Raw genomic sequence first — 25,097 nt, forward strand, 5'->3', positions numbered from 1 at the left:
TAATAAAATTTTGTTTTATTTTTAAGATTTTATTTATTTATTTATTTGCCAGAGAGAGGGGGCACAAGCAGGGGGAGCAGCAGGCTGAGAGAGAAGCAGGCTCCCTGCAGAGCAAGGAGCCTGAGGGTGGACTCTAGATCTGAGGACCCCAGGATCATGACCTGAGGGGAAGGCAGAAGCTTCACCGACTTAAGCCACCCAGGCGGCCCTTAATAGAAATTCTAAAGAGCATCAAAGCAATACTTGAGGAAAAGTAAAGCATGGGTATATGGTACCAATGTCAATACCCTGATTGTAATATTTTACTATCATCCTACATGTTACCTTTGGGGGAAACCTTAAAAGTACATCTGATTTCTCTGTATCATTTCTCAAAACTACGTGTGAATTCAGTTACCTCAAAAGTTAAAAGTTGAATTAAGAAATATTTCCAGTATGCACATCATTGGGCTTTTTTTTCCACAGTAAGCATTTACACCTTTTACCATTAAAACCTCATTTTTCATTTTGTAAACAAAACCAAGCAAGGGGGGGGGGCCGGCTTCCCTTGGGCAAGGGGAGTTTCAGCTTTCAAGGTCTCCAGCTCCACGCGCGCCTCCGAGCCCCCCCTCGCCTCTCTAGAAATCCGGGAGGACTAGTATTTCCAACAAGAAAGGCCACTCTAGCACACCTCGGAGGCCCAAGTCTTGTTAGCCCAGAAAGTTAACGCCTCTCGTTCTCCCGAGCAGGACCGAGCGGCGGAATACTCGGCCCTCTTCCGCTCAGCGAGGCCAAGTCTCTCTCGCCCGCCCGCCTCGGCTCCCTCGGACAGCCAGGCCCCCGCACAGCCTCTCCGGGGGACGCCGCTATGACTCGCGTGGCCCCGGAGACCTGGAAGCTGGGTGAGAAGCTACTGCCGCGTTTTCCGGCAGGGATGAGTCACTTCCGGTCACAGACTCCCTCCCCCCGGAAGTGAGACCTGATGTAAACACCGGAGCCGGGCGTCAGGGCCCGGGAGGTCAGAAAACCGGGCCGCGGGCGGCACCGACAGCAGGGGTTGGGATCGGGAACGCACGGAGGTCAGGTCAGTGCAGGCAGCGGGGAACTGGGACACGATCCCAGAGTTGGTTGGAGTCTGCGGGAGGGTTGGAGTGTCGGGTCCCTTGAACAGAGGTCTTGGTGGATGGGGGCGCGTCCCGGACGGGGAGCTTAAGTGGGTGCCGGGGTTGGAAGGAGTATGAGGGCGGTCTTGGACATGAGGAAGTGGAGGGGGGGTGAGGCATCCCGGGGCAGGGTTCTTGGGTGGCAAGGGTCTTTGGGATGGGGATCCAGAAAGGGGTCTTGGAAGGTAGGGCTGTCCAAAGAATGAGTCTTCGGGAAGTGAGGCAGTCCAGTGGAGGTGGTACAAAGGGGGGAAAGTAGGTTTGAGCCCTTGGAGGATGGGGAGGGGGGTGTGCTTGGGCAAAGGTCTTGGGGAGATGGGGCTTTGAAGGGAGCATGGGTGCTCTAGGACAGGAATCTTAAAGGGGTCTGGGGCAGGCGTCTTGGTGGGGTTGAGTTGTACCAGGTAGGTGCTCGGGGAAGTGTGTCCTGGGCAAGTCTTGATGGGGAAGGGGTGCCCTGGGGCAGGGTGTTTGGGGGAGAGGATAGAGAATCTGGAAGAGGAATGTAAGGGGGATGGAATTCCTGGGAGTAGGTCCAAGCCAGTCTGTGTTGGAATCCGTGACAGAAAAGCACATGGAAGGGGATGTCCCAGGGATGGGCGATCTGAAGTGATAGGGGAATCTGATGTAGGGTCTTTAGGGCATAAGGGGGTCTGGGGAAACATCCAGGCTGGCCCTAGTTGGGCAGAAGTTAGCTGGCATGAGAAGGAGTCATCTGGAGCTAGGCATGGGATCCCCAAGGGGTTTGGAGAAGCCTTGGAGGAGGGAAGGTGTGAGAGGTCTCTGAGATGGTAGAATAGGTTGGAAGCCTCAGAAGGGCACGAGGAGGGGAAGTCCTGTGGGTGGTGGACCAACCATGGCAGGTCTCAGGGCCAGGTCAGGGAGGTGCGGGGTCCTAGCCCTTTCCCTGTTTATTGACAGGTGGAATTGGATGCTAGGTCCAGGTGTGAAAATGAGAAGCGAGCGGAGGGTGGTTCCAGGCCATGTGGGGCATTAGGGCCAGGATTGGCTGAGGGTGGGGAAGAGATAGTACTAGGGCCCCGTCTACCCCATTACTTCCTGACAAGCAGTGAGGGCCAGGGAGTAAGAAGGAGATGGGGAGTCCCAAGTCAAGGAGCTGGGGTCAACCAAGTGTGAGAAGATGGAGAAGTTCCTGGCCATGCTCTTTTGGATCTTGGGAGCTTAAGAATGGAGACCCTAGAACTATTCCCCTTTTTTGTTGTCTTTGTAGTCCTGTTGGGAGCAGTAGGTAGCAGAGGAGGAGGAGGAAGAAGTCAGTTGGGGACAGAAGTTCTAGGACTTGGAGGGCAAACCCCAGAGTGTTCCCAACTCTACCCCCATTTGTGTCCAGGGAAGCAATCCTGGACCATGACTCAGCAGCCACTTCGAGGAGTGACCAGTCTTCGTTTCAACCAAGACCAAAGTGAGAGAGGCTCATGCTTGCACCCTTGTGGATGGGAGGGAGAGAGGGAAAGAATGGCCGGAGGTGGGTGTTAAGCCCCTGGCTTCCACCTGGGCATCGTTTGAGGCAGCCTGAATTTCCCCCACCCCCCAGGCTGCTTTTGCTGCGCCATGGAGACTGGTGTGCGCATCTACAACGTGGAGCCATTGATGGAGAAGGGGCATCTGGGTGAGCCGTTGGCAGGGGAGGGGCAGTGGGCAGAAGGGACGGGCTGGGCATTGGCTCCCACCCCTACTGACACCCTGGTCCTTGTCCAGACCATGAGCAGGTGGGCAGCATGGGCCTGGTGGAAATGCTGCACCGCTCCAACCTGCTGGCCCTGGTGGGTGGTGGTAGCAGCCCCAAGTTCTCAGAGATCTCAGGTAAGTGCCCTCATCCCATCCCGCCCTTGGCCCAGATTCCCCGGAATCCTGGCTTCCTCCAGGTACCCTGAGGCACTGGCAGATGAAGATGTTAGAACACCTCAGAGTCACACAGTGAGGCCTACAGCTTGGAAGTCATGGATCTTATTGCTTGAGAAGCTTGGTGTTTTGCCTCCGCTTAACACTTATTGAATGCCTCCAGTATGCCTTGTCTTTACCTGTGGAGCGCTTGCTGTGAGCCTGGGACTGTTCTAAGCACTTTATAGATAGTAACTCATTTGATCCTCACCGTACCTCTACATGGCAGGAAGTACTGTTATCCCCATTTTTACAGATGAAGAAACCGAGGTCCAGAGAGGTTAAGGGACTTTTCCAAAGTCACACAACCAATAGGTCTTAAAATCTTGGGGCCATCTCTGCAGTGCCCTCTTGCTTTGGGCCTCAGGAACCATCTTGTTCTAAGGGTTTTTGCTGATCCCCCTGGGACATAGCAAGAGAGACCCTAGGCGAGTCACAGAGCCCTAGGATTCATCGCAAAAGCCTCCTAGGGGTACGGACTGGGAGCCTGGAGGCAGAAATACTTGCTGATGGGAAGTTACAGGCCTGGGTATGCGTCCCTGCTTGGTTGCTGATGGGCAGTGAGGTCCCTGGCCCGATACTCAGCCCCCTCAAGCCTCGGTTTCTTCATCTGTAAATGAGTATAACAGTCTGAGAAACCTGTTCTCTCAGGAATCACACCCACAAGTGCTCATGCTGTATGCGGCTCACGTTGGTGTTAGCAAAAGGTTAAGCGAGTGGGTTAAGGTCCCATGGGGAGTAGGGCTGGGTCTTGTGTCACCAGGGCTGCCCCTCACCCTAAACCTTGGCCCCGACAACGCACCCACCTGCCCAGCAGTGCTGATCTGGGACGATGCCCGGGAGGGCAAGGACTCCAAGGACAAGCTGGTGCTGGAGTTCACCTTCACCAAGCCAGTGCTGGCTGTGCGCATGCGCCATGACAAGTGAGCCTGAGGAGGACTGGGGTGGGGGAGGTAGGAGGTCCCTGCAGCAGGCAAGAGGGTTAGTCCTGGACGGGCATCCTGCCCTCCCTCATGGACATCCCGCGTTGTGTGATGCCCACAGAATTGTGATCGTGCTGAGGAACCGCATCTACGTGTACTCCTTCCCCGACAATCCCCGAAAGCTGTTCGAGTTTGACACTCGGGACAACCCCAAGGGTGAGAGGACCCAGATACGCAGGTGTGAGGGCAGGAGGCAGTGGACGGGGCAGAGGGGCAGAAGTGAGAGAATGCGAGGGGCGCCCAGAGAAGCTGGGGAAGAGGGGCAGGGAGAGAGTCTTTGTGCAGAGAGGCTCATATTCCCAGTCTGTCCATCTGTCCATCCCTTAGCCTGTTCTCTCTCCTCACCCCTGGGTGCCCTAGAGAGCAGGGCAGAAACACCCAGTAGGGACATGGGTGGCCATGCCAGGGATCCTGGGGCCCTCCTGGGGCTGCCGGAGCTGCGTCGGGAGGGGGAGAACCTGTCTCGCTGCTGGGGGTCGCGGCGGACGGCAAGCCCTCTGAGGGTTCTGTGGGTGCCACATGTCATGGAAGATCAAAGTCAGTCCTTCCCCAGCTTCTGTCCATTCCGAGGCCCTGCCTGGCCCACTGCCTGACCCCTGCCTCCCCTGCACCGGCCTACCCCCTCCTCCAACACTATGGCCTCGCACCCTAGGGCTTTGTGACCTCTGCCCCAGCCTGGAGAAACAGCTGCTGGTGTTCCCAGGACACAAGTGTGGGAGCCTGCAACTTGTGGTGAGCCGCCCAGGGGGCAAGGGTGGGCGGGCGGGCGGGCTCCGTCCGTGGACGCTTGGCCTCTGCCTTCCGTGCTACCCCAAGCCCCAACCGCTCCTTCCACCGCAGGACCTGGCGAGCACAAAGCCTGGCACCTCGTCTGCTCCGTTCACCATCAACGCCCATCAGAGCGACGTGGCCTGTGTGTCCCTGAACCAGCCAGGCACGGTAGTGGCCTCCGCCTCCCAGAAAGGCACCCTTATTCGCCTTTTTGACACACAGTCCAAGGAGAAACTGGTGGAATTACGCCGAGGCACTGACCCTGCCACCCTCTACTGGTGAGCATGGGGTATGTGTGGTGGGCTGGTGACCCCATGCCACCTGACACGTGGGCGTCACTGCCGCTGTGTCTTCCAGCATCAACTTCAGCCACGACTCCTCGTTCCTCTGCGCTTCCAGCGATAAGGGCACGGTCCATATCTTTGCTCTAAAGGATACCCGCCTCAACCGCCGCTCCGCGTGAGTACTCCCTGCCTGGCCCTGCCCTGCCCCCATCCCCCTGACCGTGGCCCACACCCGGGCTCAGCCAGTGCTGCCTGCAGGCTGGCTCGCGTGGGCAAGGTGGGGCCTATGATCGGGCAGTACGTGGACTCTCAGTGGAGCCTGGCGAGCTTCACCGTGCCTGCTGAGTCCGCTTGCATCTGCGCCTTCGGTCGCAATACTTCCAAGAACGTCAACTCTGTCATTGGTGAGTGGGAATAGCTCCTGACTGGGGGTGCTGCATGGGCAAAGTCCTACAGTTTGGATCTGCAGGAATTTGAGGGCATGGGAAGCTTGAGAGGGCTAGAGTGGGCGGCTCAACTCCGCCGCCAGAGGGATGGCCTGGGGACAAAGGCCTGGAGGTAGACGCTAGGCCATGGGGCACTGGAGAGGATTGGAGAGGATTGGAGCGGGTGGCTTGGCACCCTTTAACCCTTTACCCATCCCCCCCCCTTCCAGCCATCTGTGTAGATGGGACCTTCCACAAATATGTCTTCACTCCTGATGGAAACTGCAACAGAGAGGCTTTCGATGTGTACCTTGACATCTGTGATGATGATGACTTTTAAGGACACTGTGGGTTGTGCGAGGGACCTGCAGTGCTAGATTGCAAAGCCATCAGGGGGTCAGGAGTGCTGGGGAAGCTACCAGCCCTCAAGCATTAATGGGGCAGGTGCCCACCTTCCACGAAGCAGCACAATTCCCCCCAAACACTTCTTGGTGACTATGTGCCTGCAGGGCCAGGCCAGGGACCCAGGGACAGAGGACACCTCCTGGGACTCCCAGCCTGAAGAAGACTGCTAGCGACCCAGAGGGAGTGCCCTAATTCAACCTGTGGGGATTAAAAAAACCTTCCCAGAAAGAGACATCTCTGATGTGGTGAATGTGAATAAAAGGCCCTTGATAGTATTTATGGCTGGACCGGGGTGGCACGGGCGGGGCCTCGAGGAGACACTGCTGAAAAGGCCCTGCGGCAGTTTCCAAGTAGGTGTGACCCTCTTGGACCCTGACAGGAAGGAAGTGGGATCCTGCCCGAGTCCTGACAATTCCTATTTGTATATCCCAGAATGTGTCTTTCTGCATGCCCTACAATGTCAGACGACTGTGTACTTGAGCCATCAGCACAGCCTAGAACAGCCCCTTGGGCGCCCCCACCTGGGGGTGGATGGGAGCGCCTTCCCCGGCGGCGGCGACTTGATTTCCCGGCAGCCCTTGCTGCCGTAAAGTTCCGGCGTGTCGCTGGCATTTCCGTTGACGTGCATCGATGCTACTGCGCAGTCCGCCTAGGTGGTGGAAGTAGCAGCCGCTGGGCCCAGACTCCATTTCCCGGTGTCCCTCGCGGTGGCGCGGGGTGTAACGGGGGTTGTAGTCCGGCCGCTCTTCTGGCTGGTCCAGCTACATCGACCGGCAGGATGTCGGAGGTGCGGCTGCCACCGCTACGCGCCCTGGACGACTTCGTTCTGGGGTCGGCGCGTCTGGCGGCTCCGGATCCGTGCGACCCGCAGCGATGGTGCCACCGCGTCATCAACAACCTCCTCTACTACCAAACCAACTACCTTCTGTGCTTCGGCTTCGGTCTTGCTCTAGCTGGGTGAGGGAGAGAGGGAGACTCCGGTTGGCCAGGGACGCCTGTGGGGCAGGGAGTGTGGACCCGCGGGGTTTTGAGGAACGGGAGGGGGATGCAAGGCTGGAAGAGCGAGTTCTTTAGAGATGGAAAAACCTCCGGGGCATGGGAAGGGAGACTTGAAGGAAGTCCAACGGGGTTATAAGGAGCGCCTTGAGTGGAATATGGCCTGAGGACAGAGGGTGGGGAGGATGGAGAGTGTGAGACTGGAGGGGAAACTGGGTAAGGAGCTGGACCTGAAGATAAGGAGGGCCTGAACGTGAAAGTGGGGGTGGAGGGGGAGGACGTGAGTGATGGGGCCAGATTAAGGCGGCCTTGGAGGACTTCGGGCAGAGAGGCACGGGGATGTGGTCAAGTTGAAGGGTTGGGAGGGTGGGCTTGTGGAGGCTCTGAGCGTAGAGGGGAGCTGGGCTGTGATTGGAACGTTCCTGGAGCAAGTACATCTTGGGGAACTTGAACCAAGAGGGAGGGCCCGGAGGTGGAAGGCCTGAGACCAGAGAAGGATGGAGAACCCGGAGTGACTTGGGCAGGGTTGGAAGTTAAGAGTGGTACTGAAAGCATGGAAGGGGTTCTAGCAATGATGGAGGGAGAGATCTGTAAGGAGTGGGGAACATGGATGGGGAATTTGAAGGGGAGGAAGTCTGGGAGGGATCTTGTAAAGACTCTGGGCCCGCGGAGAGGGAAATGTCTGGAGACAGAAGGCCTGGAAGAGGAATCCACAGGGTTGAGCTCAAAGGGTGGATTTGGGGGCGGGGTGGGGTGGGGTCTGGTGGATTGGAGAGGAGCCCCGCGGGGGTAGGGCTGGAAGTAAAGAGCTGGCAAGGGCTGGGAGCCTGGAGGCCTAGCGGGATGAGAGGGCCCAAAACGGGAGAGCTAAGGAAGATAGATGGGACCGTAGGGATTGACAAAAAGGAAATGGGGGCCCCCAGGGCTCCTGGGAGTCGGAAGCCCTGGAGGGTGGAACCGTTGGGAGACAGGGCTGGCGGGAGTCATTTGCCGGGCTGGAGGGCCCTGGGGTGGGGGGAACCAAAGCTCTTGGGGCCCGGGACTGGGTGGACTTGGAGGCTGGGCAGCCCTCTCGCCGTCGGCTGGGCTAGCTTAGTTCCGTTGTCCTCGCAGGTACGTGCGCCCGCTGCACACCCTCCTAAGCGCGCTGGTGGTGACGGTGGCCCTCGGCGCGCTGGTGTGGGCGGCCGAGACTCAAGCAGCCGTGCGCCGCTGCCGCCGCAGCCACCCCGCCGCCTGCCTGGCCGCAGTGCTTGCCGTCGGCCTCCTGGTTCTCTGGGCCGTGGGCGGCGCTTGCACCTTCCTGCTGAGCATCGCCGGGCCCGTGCTTCGTGAGTATCCACTGCCCTGCGATAGCCCAATAAACGGCCAGCGCTTGCGCACAGAGGCAGGCCAGCCCGGCCCTAAGAGGGGGCTGGGACACCAGGCGGGCATGGCCACACCTCCTTTACAAAGAGCCTTCCATGGCTTTGCCTTCCCTCTTCTGGGAACGCCCCTCTTACCACCGCCCTTTCAGGCCTCGCTCTTAGTATAAGTGTCTTCCACCGGCCACGTCCCGGTTACCCTACGCCCTCTCTGGCCACGCCCCTGTTGCAAGGCTCATTACTCGGCCACGCTTTCAGATCAGAGGCATCCTGGCCACTGACCACTCTATTGGCCTGCCCGTGCTCCAGTTCCCCTCATGTGGGCCCCCATTGGCTAGAAGCTGAGGTCTCATCCCACTGACCCCACTCCTCTCGGCACTGCCCGCAGTGATTCTGGTGCACGCCTCACTGCGCCTGCGAAACCTCAAGAACAAGATCGAGAACAAGATTGAGAGTATTGGTCTCAAGCGGACGCCAATGGGGCTGCTACTGGAGGCGCTGGGACAAGAGCAGGAGGCTGGATCCTAGAGGTCTGGGATCTGTACCCAAGACTTGGAGAATGCCACCCCCACCCTGGCCCTGTACTGGGACCCAGAGCTCCTTCCCAGCCCTTGAAATAGAGGGCCCCGTCCAGTTCAAAAAGCAGAGGACATCTGCGATACTCCCCGTCTCCCAGGTCCAAAATTGGACTAGCCCTCCTATCCAGCCCCCATTACCTAGGGGACGACTCTTCCCCAGCCCTGAACTTGGGGCTTGGAGCCCAGAGCATCCGTGGCCAACCTCAAACTCTGGACCCAGAGATACTCCCCCACCCCCAATCTGGGACCCATCCATCTCCCACGCTCAGCCCCGAAAGCTGGGATCTAGGACCAAGGCATTCTCTTGAACCCGGGACTAAGGCTTTTCCAGACCCTCCTCCAGCTTTGAAACCAGGTCAGGGCATTGCCACATCTTGAACCCAGGACCCAAGTGTTCCCAGCCCCCATCAGGACAGAGGATTCAGGCATCCTGACCCTGTTGAACCCTTCTTTCTGGGTGCCCCAAACACTCATCAGTCCCACTTGCCTCTCTCCAGCTCTGCTTAGGGATTCTGCCCCCCTCTCCAAAGTTCCAGTGATGAGGACCAAGGGATGGGGTGGGGTGGGAGTAGCCCTGACCCGGAATGGGGCATCTGTAATCAGTGTTACCGCAACAATAAAGGCTGTTGCATCGCTCAAGCCAGCGTGGGCTTCCAGGGTCAAGTCCGTGCATTTCAGTGGCCAGAAGAGGCCTTCCGCTTTTCAATTCTGCTGGACTCTTTCTGACTGGGTCTCTTTCTGTCAAGTATGTGGACCGAGGGGGAAGCTCTCAGTTCCTTCCTCGAAGCTGTTACCTCTGGAGCAGCGTTAACACACAAGGCAGTTAAGCGCGGAGCGTTTCCCAGCATTTGTATTACCGAGGGCTCCAGTTTGGGGCTGGCTGGGAATCTGAGCGCAGATAGGCCAGGCCGTTACCCCACATCACAGCAAGTAAAGCCAAAGTGGATGACATTGTCACAGGCTGTTTCCAGTGTTGTTTTTTAAATAATCTGGCATCATAAAAATACATTACCTGGTCTTAACTACAGGTGTGGGCCCCCAAGGCAAGGCAGACAGAGGAGTGACACGTGGGTTCGGTTTACACGTTTATTATAGAAATCCCCTTCCAGTGTGGGTAGTGTCTTGGGCCCAGATCCATTGGTAGAAAAAGAAAAGTTGAACACCAGGTAAAGGAGGTAGGGGGACCCCCAGCTCCAGAAAGTCACAGATAGGTATCATAGAAAACACAGCTTGTGTAGATTTGTTTAAAAAGTGGTGGATGGAAAGAAAGCCAAGGAGGACGTGACGCAGCCTGTGGCCAGACGTCACCTGAGGATTTTCCCGGCATTGACCAGATGCCAGGTCCCACCACCGCAGCATCCCAGGACACAACACAGCCGACAGCTCTGCCCTTTGGCCCTCCTGCAGGCCCGGCTTCCTGACTGGGACAGATAGGACAGAGGCTGGGCCATCTCATCCTGTGGGCAGAGGCAGCGGGCAGACAGGCGGACAGGGGCTGGGGCTCCCTCGGATACCCCTGGGGGGAGGAAAATGAACCCAAGCCCCCTCCCTAGACTTCAGTCCTTCCAAATGTGGGCAGAGAGCCCACCTCCCCAAGAACTGCCCTGGAGGGGGGCGGCAGGGTGTTCTGTTCACACCAGAGTCTCCTGGCTGCCCTGAACAGGGCCCTGAGACCCTATATGGTCCGTTTTTCTTTTTTTTTTTTGGGGGGGGGGGTTCCTGAATGGAACAGGCTGGGCGTGGGGACAGGAATGAACCCAACCAGGACGAGATCACAGTTTCCCTTTTATAAAACGTCTAGTGTTGGGGGAAGACAGTGAATATCTAAATCACAAGTGTAAACAGAAATGGAGGGAGGGGCCTGGAGTCCCCATTACACCATCACCCCTCTTTTCAGCTGGCTGAGGGCCCCAGTTCCCAGCACAGTTTGAGAGGGGAAGCAGGGTGTCAGACACCTTCGAGGGTCCACAAGGAGCCAGGGGCCTTAGAAAATCAGGTCGGCACCCCACAGAACTGAGCGATCACACCCCAGGGTTCAGCGAGGTCAACTGTGTGCTCCCGACTAAGGTCGTGCCCGGGCCAACAAGGGGCGTATCAGAAGGGGTCAGACCAGTGTCCCCGGGGCCTGGGGGTCAGAACTGGAGGACTGCTCCCCCTCTAGCGTCAGGTCACTTAAACGAGCGCTCAGCTCCGGGGGGTACAGGAAGTCCGCGTAGTATCTTTAGAAGGGGTAGCAGGAATCCGGACAGGGTGGCAAGACAGAGAAGAGAGGAAAAGACGGACAAGACACAGAAAGAGAGGAAAAGAGGCTCGTTAAAGGGGTGGAGGCAGGCACAGGACAGCACCTTCAGGCTCACAAGCGTGGGGGCACAGCAAAAGGAAGAAGAGAAAGGCTAGGGGCCCGGGAGGCCCTTCCTCCCAGCACCCTGCTTTCAAGGCTCATTTTCAGCTGACATGCACTGTTTTGTCCAAATATTAGAATTCTTCTACAGCTTGGTAGACAACTGCTGTTGCTGCCGGGGCCCAGAACACCCCTCCACCGAGACCCCATGGACTCATGCAGGTCAGGCAGGGCCCAGGACCCTGAGCCGAGGCTGCGGCTAAGTTCTCTCGCGGTCTGAGTCATTAGCTACCGGGACTGGCTGCTCCCCAGCCTGGACACCTTTGCCATCTGCCTCAAGAGACCCCTACCCATCAGTAAAAGCACCCCCCATACCTGCCGGAGACAGGGGGTGCCGTGAAACTCCTCGAGTGCGGGAGCGGCGCCTGGCTGGGGGCCCCATACAGCGCCTGGCCCACCTCATAGCAGCGGGCATGGAGGAAGGGCGGGTGTTGAGGGCCCACGTGGGGGAGCACAGGCCGCCGCTGGGGCCCGGCGGCCAGTCCCGAGTTGCGGATGTACCAGTCCCGCAGCCCCTCCAGGGCAAGGTTCTTATGGCCGCTGCGCTCGCCAGCCGGGGGAAGACGGGCGGGCGGGGGCACCCACAGCAGGGGGGTTGGGTGCACCTCTGGGCCCTCGGCGGCCTCCAGGGGCAGGCCACAGGGCTTGGTGCGGGCAGCACGGGCGTGGGGGTCCTTGCTGCGGAGGAGGGGGCTGCTGCCGTCGGCTGCATACACGGGCGGCGGGCCTGGGAGCACGGTGAGCAGCCCATCCCGGCGGGAGAGGGGTCCTGGGAGCTCAGGTGCAGGCAGCAGCTCCCCCCAGCCCGCCCCGCCGCCGGCGCTGCGGGGCAGGCCCCGGTCCAGGGAATAGTCCAAGAGGAAGTCCCCGCACACAGGTGGGAGCCGGGGGGCTCCACGGGAGGCAGGGGCCGCTGAGCTAGGCCGGGCGGCCCGGGGAGGGTCTGGGGGGCCAGCTGTGCGGGAGGAGAAGGCAGGGGCTGGTTGTGGGCGCTCATACAGCACCTCGCTGCTCTTGCAGACCGGGGGGCCAGCGGCAGGAGGAGCCAGAGGCTCAGGCGGGGAGCCAGCTCCCCCACCGGCCGCCCGGTCCACAAGCAGGGCCTCAGAACTGTTGCTGCGACGGGTGCGGGCTGCGAAGAGGGAGGCACGGTCGGAGGCAGGGTCTGCCCGGGGGAAGCCCATCTGGGAGTCCTGGCTGCCGGACCACTGGCGAGAATGGAGGCCTTCGGGTCTGGGGACACAGAGGTGGGGGTGACGGGAGGAGGATCAGAAATATCAGGCCGTACCCCACCTCCTCCCGAGCTTTCACTTGCGCATCTCCGAAATGGACCCAGGATTAGAGACCTCATGTATAAAGGGGTTGGGGGGTGTAAAGGACAGCGGAGGTTCTGTCCCACACTGGGGGGCAGAGGGATGGAAGACGTATGGGGGGGTATTAGCGCCAAGGGAGGTGCAAGCGTGTGCAGGGCTAGAGGGGAAGGACTGAAAGAGGAGGGCTGTTAGAGGGCTCTTCCCCGCGTGTGGGGCCCCCTTGGCCTGAGAGGGTGTGTCTCACAGCTCCTCGTCCCCTCGACAGTGGGGTCCTAATGCCTGGACCAGGAATCCAACTTCCTGAACTCTCTGTCCCCCCGTGTGTCTGAACCACCCCGAACTATGAGCCTGACAGCCACCGTTCACAGGACGCCAAGTGCCTTCAGGACAGGGACTTTGTTCTGCTCACAGCCTGGGAAAAGCAGGCGCTTAGCAGGTATTTGTTCAAGAAGTAGGAGGGTGCGGTGGTTAAAAGCGCCGACTCGAGAGTCAAGCCGCCTGGGTTCAAACACCAGGTCTTCGGTTTATTACCAAGTCACTTAACCTCTCTGTGCCTCAGGCTCCTCACCCATAAAATGGGCATAGTGACAGCATCTACCTGGCAGGGGTCTTACGACTATTTCATGAGTCGATACCGTACAGAGCACGGATTCCCAGCAGATGTCAGGCGCCCAGTACATGTTAACCAGAGCTTATTATGCCCACAGCGTCCTTGAGGCAGATATTATGCCCATCGCACAGGTAAGGAGCCAAGATTCAGAGAAAGGAAGTGTGACTTGTTTCAAATATACCTTTCAAAGCCCAGCCTCTTACATCCCACACCCTTGGCTAATGCCCTCCTCGTCAGCACTGACAGTTCGGTCCTCACACCCATACTCAGAGTCCCCTTACTTGCAGAGCTGGGGGCCAGCGCCCCGGGTGAGGACAGGGGTGGCAGGCACGCTTCGCCCCTCAAAACTGGAGGCACTCCTGGGCAGCGAGCGCGTGGGGCTAGATAGAGACAGGCAGGCCCAGGTGAGGGTTCAGGTTAGAGACCATACCCGTCAGCAGGCCCTCCTGCCCACCCAGGCTCAGGATCCCCCTCCTGGCTCCCTGGGGCAGGGAAGGGGCTCACGCCTACCTGGTGGGGCTGGCCACAGAGTTCCGCCTGCTCTTCAGATCCCCATAAAGATCTGACGGCGGTGGCTTCCATGGGGTTCGCCGCTCAGGGCTGCCCCCAGATACGGCCCGCAGCTGGTCCCAGGCCTTGGGTGGCGAGGGGCGCTCGGCCAGAGGGAAGCAGCCCCGGGGCTCCTCTGGGAGGAAGGTGGAAAGTGGGGGAGAAGTCAATGAGGAGGGGCTGGATGGGCTATGGGCAGGGCTGCGGGCAGGGAAGGGGGGGCGCAGGGGCAGACAGCGGCGGGAGCTAAGGCATGAGGCTGGAACTGGGGATGATGAGCTGGGCAGCGTGAAGCAAGGAAGATGGGGGCCCCACACGAGGATGGGGCAGGGCTCAGGAGGGGTTAAAGAGGGAGTGGAGGGGCTGAGCATCAAAGGATGGGTGGGTTTGGGGGACGGGGTCCTCACCATTATCATGGCTGGCCCCAGACTCTGAGAGGGAGCTGCTCTCCGAGTGCAGAACGACGTCCTCTACAGGGGAGAAGGGGGACACCCGGGCCTATCAAGGCAGGGCCTGGGTGCCGTCCCCTTCCGTCCCCGGAAGGTCTCCTCCCCGCCCCATTCCTTCCCAAGAACCCGCCTTTACCTGAATCCAAGACCACCCGAGGCTTGGCTCTGCGTTTTCCTGGGGCCACCAGGTCAAGTTCCCAGCGGCCCCACCCTTGCCGACGAGCCAGTTTATCACGACTCCTCTTATGGGTCGGGTCCCTTCAGTCCTGCCCGACTCCCACTTTTCACTGGCCCCCGACCCTCCCCACCCCTACCCTGGCCCTTGGCCGACGCCCGTGCTCCCGCTTTGGCCGCTGCGGGCCACGGGCCAGGCTCACCTTGGCTGAGCTGAGCCAGGCGTGTGCCCAGGCACACCCCCGGTGCGGTGAGGGCCGCCCCCGGGGCCAGGCCCAGGGGCTGTGGCGGTGGGAGCCCTGGGAGGCCGAGGCGGGCCCGGAGGTCCCCCAGCTGCTCCTCCAGCTCATGCAGCCTCCGCAGCGCATCTGCCTGCACCTGGCGCCGGCGGCGGCGCTGCTCAACGCTCAGCTCGGGGGCCAAGGCCAGGCGGCGGGCGGCGGCCGCAATCTGCTGCTGCACCGACACCTCCCGCTCCAGGGCCTCGAGAGCCAGCTCCTGCGGGGCCGGGAGGGCACGGACGTCGGTGCCAGCCGAGCACAGGACCGGGCCGGGGACAGAGACCCGGCGGCGGCGGAGGAGGGGCCTATTCTGCGGTAGGGCTCCTTTCCTCTGCAGCCGGGGCCTGCCTCGGGTCAGGGTCTCGACAGACTCCTCTTCCCAAGGGTGAGAGGCCCATGGCGGGGACCGGGACCTCCCTCAGAGCCGAAACCCACCTTACTCAATCGTTCCCTTCTCACCTTAGCTCCCCCCCCACCGCAACCCCAACGCAGCCTCTGTACCTGTCCCACCCCCTTCTTGCTCCCCAAGCCCATCTGTTCACCTCAGCAGGGCACAGGGAGTGGTGTGCTGGGTTGGGGTGCGATGGAGGGTAGGCTCGGGCTGCAGGGGGCCGCCGGCGGACCAACTGGGGCCGTTCACCAGGCTCCAGCGGGCACTCGGGGGGCAGCTGGCCGGTCAGCTCCTGGTGGGGACAGGGGTCAGAGACTACCGAGGGTTAGCTGTGGGGAGTGGGGCAAAGCAGGAATGACTCCAGAAGCGACACAAGTCCTACTAGGAGCTCAGTACTGCTCAGCACCCCACACCTGTCCCTTCTTCTCCTTCCTCCCAGTTCGCCACCGGAGCCCCTCCGGCCCAGATCCCTGGGGCAGTGGGCATGGGAGGTCGGGAGACCTGCTTTGGAATCCGGAATTTCTTATTTTGTACAGGCGACACAGTCTATACTACCGCGTATTAAATCACCCTCCCCTCGGGGCCCGGGGCTGCATGCTGTGAACTGCGTTATCGTTTCTGGCTAACTGTGTAGACGTTCGCACCAAGACGGGTAAATCAAAACTGTTACCCCTTGTCACTTCAGGTCAGGTTTTACTGGCAGATTTTGGAAATAACTATTGTTTCAGAGGGTTTGGGGCTTTCAAATTGCTGATAGGGAATTGGGGGCCTGTCCTGCCATATTTTACTGACTCTAAGACATCGAAGTTGAGCTTTCAGGAGCTAGAGGGTGACAGCGAATCGACAGCTCAGACAGGTGGCTCAGCACTCGCCGCCCCAATCTGCCTAGCTAGGGGCCCCGGTTCCTCACCGCCCCCCCACCAGCCACTTAGGGCCAGGCCCTCACCGCCTCCTGGAGACACACTTTGCGGAGCTCCTGAAGTTTCAGGCTCAGGGCCTCCTGCAGGGCCCGCTGCCGGTCGAGCAGCCCCCGCAAACGCTCTGACTTCACCTGGGGGGCAGCCTCTCCGAACAGGGCAGCTGGACACAGAAGGAGCAAATTTCCGAGCAAAGATCAGCCAGGGCATCCTGGTGCAGCTGTGGGGCCAAGGACCAACCCTCTCCAAGGAGGCAGGCGGTGACTCAGAGCAGGGGAAGAGGCAGAGAAGGGGAACCAGCCACCCACCTGAGGCATTGAAAGTGGGCGAGCTGATCAGGTGACCTTTGACTTCCATCCTGGTGCTGTAGAGAGGCCGTGGCTGATGGCTGCACAAGGCCTGGCAGTGACGCACAAGGGCCAGTAAGGAAGCATGTCCCGTGCTCCCCCCAACCCCTGCCCCTACCTGATGTCCCGCACCCCCGCTGGGGGTAAGGAGGACCCTGACCCTGCCCGCCCGATTGACCTGCCCTCTCAGAATCTGTGTCAGTGTCTGGCCCCACTGGGCCCTGGTACCTGGGTTCCCTTCCCATTGAGTGGAAGCACAGCACGTGGGGAGCTGGGCAGACTTAAAACGCCTCCTCAGAGGCCCATGGGCCGCAGTCGGGAGTCTTGCCTAGGGAGGGAGAATTAACGGTACAGATTCAAGCAACTCCAGCAGCGGTGGGCACCGACGAAGCACCTTCCACGCCACACTGAATCTTCCAACTACCCTTTGACGGCAGTTCTGTGATTACTCTCTCCTGTTTCCGAGATGAGGACAGTAAGGCACAGAGGGGTGAATAACCTGCCCACGAGCTAAGGATGTGGCTCAGGACTACCCCTCCAGCCTGACTCTCCCTCGCTGGAGCTGTTTCAACCGCACCAATTCCTCATAAGCTCCCGGCCCAGGAGGCCTCAGGGCCTTTGCCCAGGCTGCGGCTGCTGTCTGGAGTGTTCTTGCCATGTCTCACCTCTCCAGCCCTCGGTTCTCACTTACATGCTGGGGCTTACATGTCACTTCCAGGGGTGGGCCCCCACCCAGGTCCCGTCACAACTGCTGTCCAGCAAGAGACTGTGCTTCCCTTGGACATTTGCGAGGACAAGAAACATAGCTGTCCTGTTTTCATGGTATCTCTGGCACTGAGAACACTTCTGAGTGCACAGTGAGTACTCAGTGACGGCCATTGCATAAGTGAGAGAACGCCAAGGGGGCCGAGCTAGGGGGCTAGCCCAGATCTGTGGGTCTTTATTTGTCCCTATTCCATCCTGCGGCCCCGGTGCCACAGGGAGACTGTTCACTTACCCCAGGACTCCTCCAGCCCCTCTGCCCACCCCAGTCCGTCCTGTACCCAGCAGAGGGGAGTCACCCCGCTGGGACAGTGAGCAGCAAAGTCCACAGCTGCAGATAACAAGCCTCCTGCCTCCTGCTTCCTTCTCTGCCCCCAGACACCCTGGCTGACCACAGAGCCTGCCTTGGCTGGCCGCCAGCCCTGCCCTCGTCCCCTCCTCTGGAGTTTGCTCCTTCCCTCCCACATCCTGCTCGGTCCCCAGCTGGGGAGCCAGGTGACATCACCTCCCACCACCTGGCCTGATCTCGGGCGGGCGGCAGGCAACTGGGAGGGCCTCATGAGGCCATAGAGATCCCCTCCCCTCCTAATCCCCTGCTTGTCATGCCTGTGGTGGCCAGGTGTGGAAAAGACCCAGGCGGCCAAGGTGTGGGTTCGAGCCCCTTCGCCATCTATCCGCTGCGGGATGCGGCCGAGCGGCTAATATGGTGCCACTAGTCCTGCTACCGGCTCCCGGAAAACAGTGGTTCCCTGTCCTCAACCTCAGCGGCAGGGGTCAGTCCCCAGAGCCTTTTTGCACACCCAGGCAGCAACGTGTGATTTGCAGATGCCCACCCTTCGAGGTCCGACATCGCCCAGCATGGCAGGGTTTCCTTGAGGTCCCGGCTCAGCCTCTTCAGCCCCTAAGCTCCTGGAGCTCCTTCTTCCCCAGCCCCCAGTTGAGTTTGAGGAACTCTCTCAGGGCTCCACCCCAACAGGAACTTCAACTCCTCCCGGGTGGGCCCATTCACCAGGACTGGTCCCACATCCCACGCTGGGCTGCCTTGAGCCTTCCTTCCCTAGGAGCTCACAGCATCCTGGAAGTCAACATGGGGTCTAGACAGGAACCCCGACTCCACCCTGTTAGCCTGACCTCGGGGACATAGCTAGGGCCTGAGTCATGGGGTCACTGGGTAGGCTAGACACAGGGTCAACGCCCCACACCCCCACACCCAGCTCCTGAACCTCTGCTTCCACTCGCCTACCCTCTGCACATTTGCCTTGGGGTCCAGAACTGCCCCATCCCCACCTGGAGATGGAGAGAAGGGGGATCCCAGCAGTTCCCTTCCCTAACTTCCCCCACACCAGCCTCTGAGTCCCGTCCCAGGATGGGCTGCAGCAGGAGAGCTGCAGAGGGTACCCCCCACACACCCAGAGGCGGGCCCAGCAGGTTTTTCAGGTCTGCCCTTCTGACACTACAGCCGAGAAAGAAATTCCTGGCTGTAATGACTGTTTACAACCAAGACACCTCACCTGGGTGGCACCCTAACACCCTCAGTGGGACCCCCCATTTCCCTATCTTGCCACTTATCGAGGCAAATACAAACTCTCAGTGTCTGGGACTGTTCCCCACACTGCCCTAGAGCCCTCCCCAACCCCCACTCTGGGTGAACAGATGGGGGGCAGGCAGGTGTCGGGAAGCAGTTTCTCAATAGCCCCGTCTGGGCTGTCCCGAGAGGCTAGGCCCCAGGTTGCAGGAAGGCAGAGACTACTCCCCAGGGGGGGGAAAGGGGGAGGAAGTAGGGGGGACAGTGGAGAAGGGGGACTCTGCTTCTCTTCTCCCCCATCCCTTCTCCTCGTTCATTTCCGGCAAGGAATCGGCTTCATGCCAGGAGAGGAAATTGGACATTTTGGGCTTCGCTCCTCTACTCAGGCCCTCCTTCTCTACTGTACCCCGTGCACAGACCTGGCTTTCTCCCATGGAAAGCCTCAGTACACCCTATACCCTTCTCCCCCCACCACGCCCGTGGGCCCCCTGTTCCCAAGTGCTCACCAACGCCAGAGAGGTGCTGTGGGGTGGCCTCGGGTACCTCAAAAAAAATAGTTGTCTCAACCAGGCCCTGTTCCAGCTGGTAGTGGCAGTGAGCAGTGTGAGCGCAGTGGCGGGTGCCTAGGCCGCCTCCCACTAGGCAACAGCCCAGCCTACCTGGCCAGGGACTGGGCCAGCCCACACCTCTTAACCCTTGCCTGCCTGTCACCAGGGCTCAGGACACCCTTAGGGTCAATCTCAGGGCCAGGTCCCTTCAGGGTGTCCAGCATGGCCAAGAAAAGAGCCCAGATGTCCCAGCTCACCCCAGTCACCTAGTACAGAGCTAAGGAAGAAGGGCTAAGGGTCGTGGGAGTGGGTTTGCCTCCTGTGCTCCCTCCTGGGAGCTGGGGATGGAGTTCTGGGGACTTGTTAAGCACACGGGTGTAAATCAGGTGTGTGTCTCCCGGCAGCAGGCCTCACATGCCTGAGGCCCCTACCCTTCCCCCCCAGGGCAAGGCACGGGTGGGAGAAGGTCTCGGGCAACTGCCACCCCCACTGGGGTAACAGTTTCCCAAACTGGGGACAGAGGAGGTCAGCTTTTGCAAGGAAAGACCGGGGCTTCAAGACCCTACCACCTTCTGCGCCTCCAGAAGAAATCATCCCAGCAAACCGACGAAACGTGCGTGTGTTCACCCCTCCTGGTCCCTACAAACCTGGGAGGTTGACGCAGACCCGCCTCTTCATTGCCAGCTCGTAGATGTGGAAGCTGGGGCTTGGGGAGGTAAAGAGGCTGGATTCCGATCACAGAGGCTTAAGAGCAGGTGGACTCAGAACGCAGAGGGCGGGTCCTGGGCTAGAGGCCGACTGAGGCTTCTCCTGCAAGGGAGGAGGAGTGGGGAGGGGGCTCATGGCTCTTCACATCCAGGCTGGCTCTGCCCCACTCCTCCCCCTTGGGCATTTCTGGCCAGGAGTCCAGGAAATTGAGGGCTCTTGCCTGCCCCGGCACATACCACACATCCTGTGCTCCATTTGGGACCATCTGCTCTGTGACCTCAGGGCCCAAGCCCAACCCGGGCCCCTGCAGCAGCCCATGCTGTGATGTGACAGAGCAGAGTGAGGAAGGCTCCCTCCCCACTTGGCAGGGGGCCGGAGGCGGGAGGGGAGGGCTGCAGCAGCAGTGCCTTGCCCCGTGTATGCTATAGATGTGCTCCCAAGGCCTCCGCCACCCTGCCCACCTTTCTTCCTGGGGGTGAGATTGCTGGCATGGGACACAAAGGCTCCTTTCATCCGCCCCCTTCTCCCCCCTTCACTGCCTAGGGCCGGTGGAGGCAGCAAGATAAGGTGGGTGGCTGAGTGTCGATGGGGAGTGTCCCCTCAGCCATGGCCTCTCCCACCTCTTGTGGGACAGCAAGAATGTTGGGAAGAGGGACACTTATGAAACCAGAGCTGAGAGGGCCGAGGGTATCTGGCTGGCAATGCAGACTGAGTATCAAGGCTTGGCTTTCCTCATCTGTAAAATGGGTAAACAGTGGTTACAACGCCAACGGAGGCCAGAGTTACTTTGGAAGGCATTTCAAAGTACAAGGAAACCTCACACCACGTCATTAATGACTGTTAATAACAACTATAAAAAACCCGTGCAGTGGTGGGCTGGGGCAGGAGCGAGGAGGGGAGAGCAGGTAACTGAGCCTTCTGGGCCAGGCAGACAGGTGGGGCAGAATCACCCACACACATCGTTGTCCTGCCAGATGGCCAACCTCTAGGCCCCACCCCAGCCGGGACCTGAGCCTCATGTGACCTCATGTAGGGATAGGAAGCGGTGGCTCTGGGATTCGACTCCGCTCTGCCACTTCTGGCTGTGTGGCTGCCTGGACAAGCCACTTATCCTCTCTGTGCTTCAATGTCTTCATCTGTAAAATGGGGGTGATGACAACAATACGTACTTCACAGGACTGTTGTGAACATGACATGAAGTAAGACACTTAGAGCTTGCTTGGGACAATAACTGACCTTTGGTAAGTGCTCGATATATACTGGCTGCCATGATGACAATATTCCTCCCAAGCCAAACTCAAGAATCAAGTGTGTGTGTGTGTGGGTGTGGGTGTGGGTGTGTGTGTATTTATTTCTTTCTTTTTTGAGACAGAGCTGGTATCCCTCAACTTCACCTGATAAATCTGAAACAGAACTGTTTTCCCTCAAATAAATTTGTCCAAACTCTGACTATCCAAAATCAGGAACTAAATGTATTCAGATGCACTGTGGAGACAGAGCTGGTATCCCTCAGCCTCCAAACCCTCCCTACTTGCCGTCCAGACATTGAGCCCTCCCTAAGTCTCAAACCAGACATATTTGAAACAGAGCTGTTTTTCGTCATGACCGGACCTCTCGATACTCAACATCAAAAATGCAGGACCAAACCTATTCAGATAAATTCTCCAAACGGTCACAATCCGTATACGAGAACTGGATGGGTCTGGATAGCCCTTTGAGAAAGACTTGGTGTCCCGTACTCTCTGAGCTTCCCTTACTCACCAGGCAAAATGCAGGAACCGAATATACTCACACAACCCAGTACTCTTACAATCCCAACTCCTGTCACTGGAGCTCAGGGAGATGAATGGATTTGAATATATTTTTAGCTGAAGCTGTTATCCCTCATCATCTGAACCCTCCCCACTCAATATGTAAAAATGCAGAAACAAAACCCCTTCAGGTAACTTGGTATCTTTCACGACCTGAATTATCTGAGCTCTCCCTCTCCGAGGTCAGGTGCCAAACAGACATTGGGACAATGAAAAACGCTTGTGTTGTTATTAATAGGTTTGGATAGGGGCGCCTGGGTGGCTCAGTCAGTTAAGCGTCTGACTCTTGATCTCAGCTCAGGTCTTGATCTCAGGGTTGTGAGTTCAAGCCCTGAGTTGGGCTCCACGCTAGGCGTGGAGCCTACTTAAAAAAAAAAAAAGGTTGGATCAACGTTTTAGGTAAATGAGATGGGTCTAGTATCTCGTCATTCAAGCTCTCACTACTCTCTATGACAAATGCAGGAACAAAATACAATTGAATAACACATTACATTCTTGCTCTCCAAATTCTCCCTGCCTGTCCTCAGAATCAAGGAGATTCAGTGAGAGAACCTTGTATTGCTCTTGCTGTTACTGTCACTACTGGACAGGACTGATTCTAACACCCAGTGACACAGCCACACCCCCTACACACACACACACACACACACACACACACACACACACACACACACCTGCCCCACAGAGGTGGGATGGACTTAGCACTGAAATTTGTATTGCTTACAACTGAGAGAAGGGAGATAGACCCCCCTCAACCCACTCCTACCACCCTGAAGCCTCAGGCCTGGAATGGACTTTTTCAGGCCGGGAAAGCAGAGATCATGCACACCCAGGATCAGGACTAGGAGATGGGGGTGACATGACACGGAAGAGTCACAAACACTCCTGAGTCCCCCACCCCGGCATGTTTGCTCGCCACACCTCCCACCTCGACATGGGGCAGCCCCCAACCTAGCCAGGCTGGAAACATGATCCAGACCTCACAGACTCCCAGAGAGTCACTGAATAATTTAGGGTGTTCTTTCGCACTTGGGGAGGGTGGGGGACGTAGGAACAGTTCCATGCCCTCCTGGGGCAGGGAGACAAATGCAAGCTCTGCATGAGATCACTGGGTGGGGATGAAGGACATCACATATGAAAACCCCCTTAGCCACACAGGGCCAACAAGGCTGCTTGCTCCTGTTCATGCTAAGAGAAGCATTTGGGATGGACTTGAGATCAGGGGAACAGTGGAACCTCCAAGTTCAGGGGCAGGGTATAACAGGACCCCAGTTCTTCTGGGCTGAGAGGAGATGGAAAGTGGGTGTTAGGAAGAGGGAGATCTGAACAGGGTGGAGGGGCGTGGTAAGGGGTAGAACAAGGGCCTGGGGTTGGGAGGGGATGAAGGAAGAGAACAGGAAGGAGTGTAGGGGGCAAGACAGAATCAGAGTCATCATAGGATGGAGGTCAGGAGGCAGGACAGAGAAGGGGCCAAGACACTGGCCAGGGGATGGGATGGAGTGAGGTTCCAGACAAGGGTCAGAGAAAAAGTAGGGGGCAGCAAGGAACAAAAGAGCAGGGCAGGGTCAGTATAGAATAATAGTCAGAAGACATGATGAGGGACAGGCCAAGACGGTGGTCAAGAAAGGGGAGAGGGAAAAGAGCAGGTTCAGGATGGAGGTAAGAACAGGAAAAGACTGGGACAGTATAAGGATGGGAATGAGGACAGTGACGGGACAAGAGAAGACTGGGGGAAACAGCACAGGGCTGGGGGCAGGGACAGGGCAGGAAACAGAGGGATGGTCTAAAGGGGGTGGGCCAGGTTGGTGATGGGGAGTCAGGAGGGGACCAGGAGGATAGGACAGGGTGGGGAGAAAGTTTAGAAATCAGAGGTCAGGAATCCGGACAGACTTGGATCAGACTGCGGTTAGGGGGACAGGACATGACTAGAAGGGGCTGGGCAAGAGTTTAGGGAACTGACAGGTCAAGCATCAGGCCAGAAACTGGGATGATCTGGGCAAGGCAAGGTGAGCTTCAGAGATGGAACAGGGTCAGGCCAAGGATCCTGAGAACAGAACTGGGTGGGGTTTGGGGTCAGGACCGGGTTTAAGGGAACAAAACAGAGACTGAGGATCACACCAGGCCAGAATATGGTTAGGTCGGGGGTCGGATCGGAGGTCCTGGGGCCAAGACCGGCCAGAGCTCGAGGTTAAAAAAAAGATGTAGTCAGGTCAGGTAGGGGTCGGGAGTGAGACCACAGGGTCAGAGGTCGCGGGTGCGCGCGCAGGTACATCCCCTGTTGGCGTTTCCGGGCCCTCACCCCGCCCTATCTCCTCCCTTCTTCGCCAGGCAGGCTTTACTCACCGAGGGTCCTCATCCCACGACGTAGGCGGGGTCGCTGCAGGCCGGGAGGGGTGGTAGGTGCGCCCCTCCCTCGCCGCCCCCCGCTCGTCCCCGGCCTCGCGCTTACTCCCCTTCCGCGCACTGCCCGTGGGCCGCGTTCGGCCGCGCGACTGTTAGCCGTGGGGGCCAGACGGGGGGCGCGGGGAGGGTGGGAGAGGCGCGCCGGCTCGGCCGCGGCCGGGAGACCCCGGCCCCCCCACCCTCACCTCGGGTCGGTCTGCTCCCGGCGGCACCGACACAGCCGCCGCTGAGCGCGAGCCTGGGGGGAGGTGGGGGGACGGGGGGCGGGGCGCGAGACCACAGCAGCGGCGGAGACCTAGTGCGCAGGCGCCAGTTTGGGTCTTCGATTTTCCTGCCCTCGGAGCGCCAGGAGCGAACCAGCTGGGAGCGCGTGCGCACACGCTTTCTCGAGGGCGGCGGAGCTTTCCCCCACCGAGGCCACGCCCCCTCAGTGATAAGACTGGCGCCCCTCACCCCAAGTCACCCCCCAGCAGTACCCCAGATTGCCTTCTCTCAGAGACCACCACACCTCTAAACTCTTCTCTGAATTTCTGGGTCTCCAAACCACCCTCCATCATCCCCCCAACTGCATCCCCAAACTATTGTCCATTGATCCCAAGCAATACCCCCAATCCACCCTCTGCGGGCTCCCAAACTGTAGGAATAAACTACCCTTCTCTACCCCCCAACTCATTCCCCTAAACCATCTGCAATCAGCCCTGCAACCATTAACCTCCAAAGAGTCCCTCCCCCATCTACCCCCAGTATGCACTGAAAACACCCCCATGGACCCCAAATGACTCTCCATGACCCTCCTAACCATACTCTGCAGCCCAAAACTATGCCTCCAAACCACTCTTCAATGACCACTATACCCAACCTTGTCTTAAATTACATGCAACTAACTAAACAGCTTCCAATTTTTTCCATACCACCCAAACCACCCTCCAAAAACTCCCAACAACACCCTAAACTGCCCTATAATAGCCCCCAATGTTATCTGTAAACATTCCCCATTTACATTCCCAGGCTCCCAACGACACCTCCAAACCACCCTCCAGTGACCCACCAAACCCCTT

The 25,097-nt window shown here is 58.8% G+C and overlaps 3 protein-coding genes across 9 annotated transcripts; 2 read left to right on the forward strand and 1 right to left on the reverse strand.

Annotated features, from left to right (window-relative positions):
• The first annotated feature begins 913 nt into the window (after nt 1–913).
• On the forward strand, nt 914–6,146 carry WDR45 (WD repeat domain 45). 5 transcript variants are annotated; one of them, XM_087860187.1, is made up of 11 exons: nt 914–1,063; nt 2,494–2,565; nt 2,698–2,772; nt 2,862–2,966; nt 3,808–3,967; nt 4,089–4,183; nt 4,680–4,759; nt 4,868–5,076; nt 5,156–5,257; nt 5,341–5,486; nt 5,738–6,146. In XM_087860187.1, exons 2-11 carry the CDS (start codon nt 2,511–2,513, stop codon nt 5,845–5,847), a joined length of 1,137 nt encoding a protein of 378 aa, XP_087716313.1. In that variant the 5' UTR covers nt 914–1,063; nt 2,494–2,510; the 3' UTR covers nt 5,848–6,146. The 5 variants fall into 5 exon arrangements, with proteins under 5 accessions (XP_087716313.1, XP_087716314.1, XP_087716315.1 ...); XM_087860188.1 differs by having other exon boundaries at nt 3,859–3,967; XM_087860189.1 differs by having other exon boundaries at nt 3,862–3,967.
• A 59-nt stretch (nt 6,147–6,205) lies between these two features.
• Nucleotides 6,206–9,494, forward strand: PRAF2 (PRA1 domain family member 2). Its single transcript, XM_045804943.2, has 3 exons — nt 6,206–6,869; nt 8,022–8,239; nt 8,661–9,494. Exons 1-3 carry the CDS (start codon nt 6,346–6,348, stop codon nt 8,798–8,800), a joined length of 882 nt encoding a protein of 293 aa, XP_045660899.2. The 5' UTR covers nt 6,206–6,345; the 3' UTR covers nt 8,801–9,494.
• A 428-nt stretch (nt 9,495–9,922) lies between these two features.
• Nucleotides 9,923–24,365, reverse strand: CCDC120 (coiled-coil domain containing 120). Of its 3 annotated transcripts, XM_045804940.2 has the most exons (11): nt 23,980–24,365; nt 19,765–19,927; nt 16,511–16,610; nt 16,244–16,334; nt 15,965–16,098; nt 15,170–15,310; nt 14,550–14,844; nt 14,131–14,193; nt 13,685–13,859; nt 13,456–13,554; nt 9,923–12,484 (listed from the first exon to the last, which is right to left on the reverse strand). In XM_045804940.2, exons 4-11 carry the CDS (start codon nt 16,290–16,292, stop codon nt 11,545–11,547), a joined length of 1,896 nt encoding a protein of 631 aa, XP_045660896.1. In that variant the 5' UTR covers nt 16,293–16,334; nt 16,511–16,610; nt 19,765–19,927; nt 23,980–24,365; the 3' UTR covers nt 9,923–11,544. The 3 variants fall into 3 exon arrangements, with proteins under 3 accessions (XP_045660896.1, XP_045660897.1, XP_045660898.1); XM_045804941.2 differs by lacking the exons at nt 19,765–19,927; nt 23,980–24,365 and adding an exon at nt 19,076–19,756; XM_045804942.2 differs by lacking the exons at nt 19,765–19,927; nt 23,980–24,365 and having other exon boundaries at nt 9,923–11,069; nt 11,567–12,484; nt 16,511–16,567.
• Nucleotides 24,366–25,097: the final 732 nt, after the last annotated feature.

Source organism: Ursus americanus, chromosome X (assembly GCF_024610735.1).
Source record: "Ursus americanus isolate L20-20 chromosome X, mUrsAme1.1.p, whole genome shotgun sequence".
In the NCBI taxonomy this organism is placed as follows: Eukaryota; Metazoa; Chordata; class Mammalia; order Carnivora; family Ursidae; genus Ursus; species Ursus americanus.

Bases quoted from the DNA above. Each gene is read 5' to 3' on its own strand.
- WDR45 (XM_087860187.1), top strand. From the start codon at position 2,511: ATGACTCAGCAGCCACTTCGAGGAGTGACCAGTCTTCGTTTCAACCAA. The intron at 3,968-4,088 runs GTGAGCCTGAGG...TGATGCCCACAG, and splicing joins GTGCGCATGCGCCATGACAA to AATTGTGATCGTGCTGAGGA. The intron at 4,760-4,867 runs GTGAGCCGCCCA...CTTCCACCGCAG, and splicing joins GTGGGAGCCTGCAACTTGTG to GACCTGGCGAGCACAAAGCC.
- PRAF2 (XM_045804943.2), top strand. From the start codon at position 6,346: ATGTGTCTTTCTGCATGCCCTACAATGTCAGACGACTGTGTACTTGAG. The intron at 6,870-8,021 runs GTGAGGGAGAGA...TTGTCCTCGCAG, and splicing joins TTCGGTCTTGCTCTAGCTGG to GTACGTGCGCCCGCTGCACA. The intron at 8,240-8,660 runs GTGAGTATCCAC...CACTGCCCGCAG, and splicing joins CATCGCCGGGCCCGTGCTTC to TGATTCTGGTGCACGCCTCA.
- CCDC120 (XM_045804942.2), bottom strand. From the start codon at position 16,292: ATGGAAGTCAAAGGTCACCTGATCAGCTCGCCCACTTTCAATGCCTCA. The intron at 14,845-15,169 runs GTGAACAGATGG...CCGGCCCCGCAG, and splicing joins ACTCCCTGTGCCCTGCTGAG to GAGCTGGCTCTCGAGGCCCT. The intron at 13,860-14,130 runs GTGAGGACCCCG...CCTTCCTCCCAG, and splicing joins TGGGGCCAGCCATGATAATG to AGGAGCCCCGGGGCTGCTTC.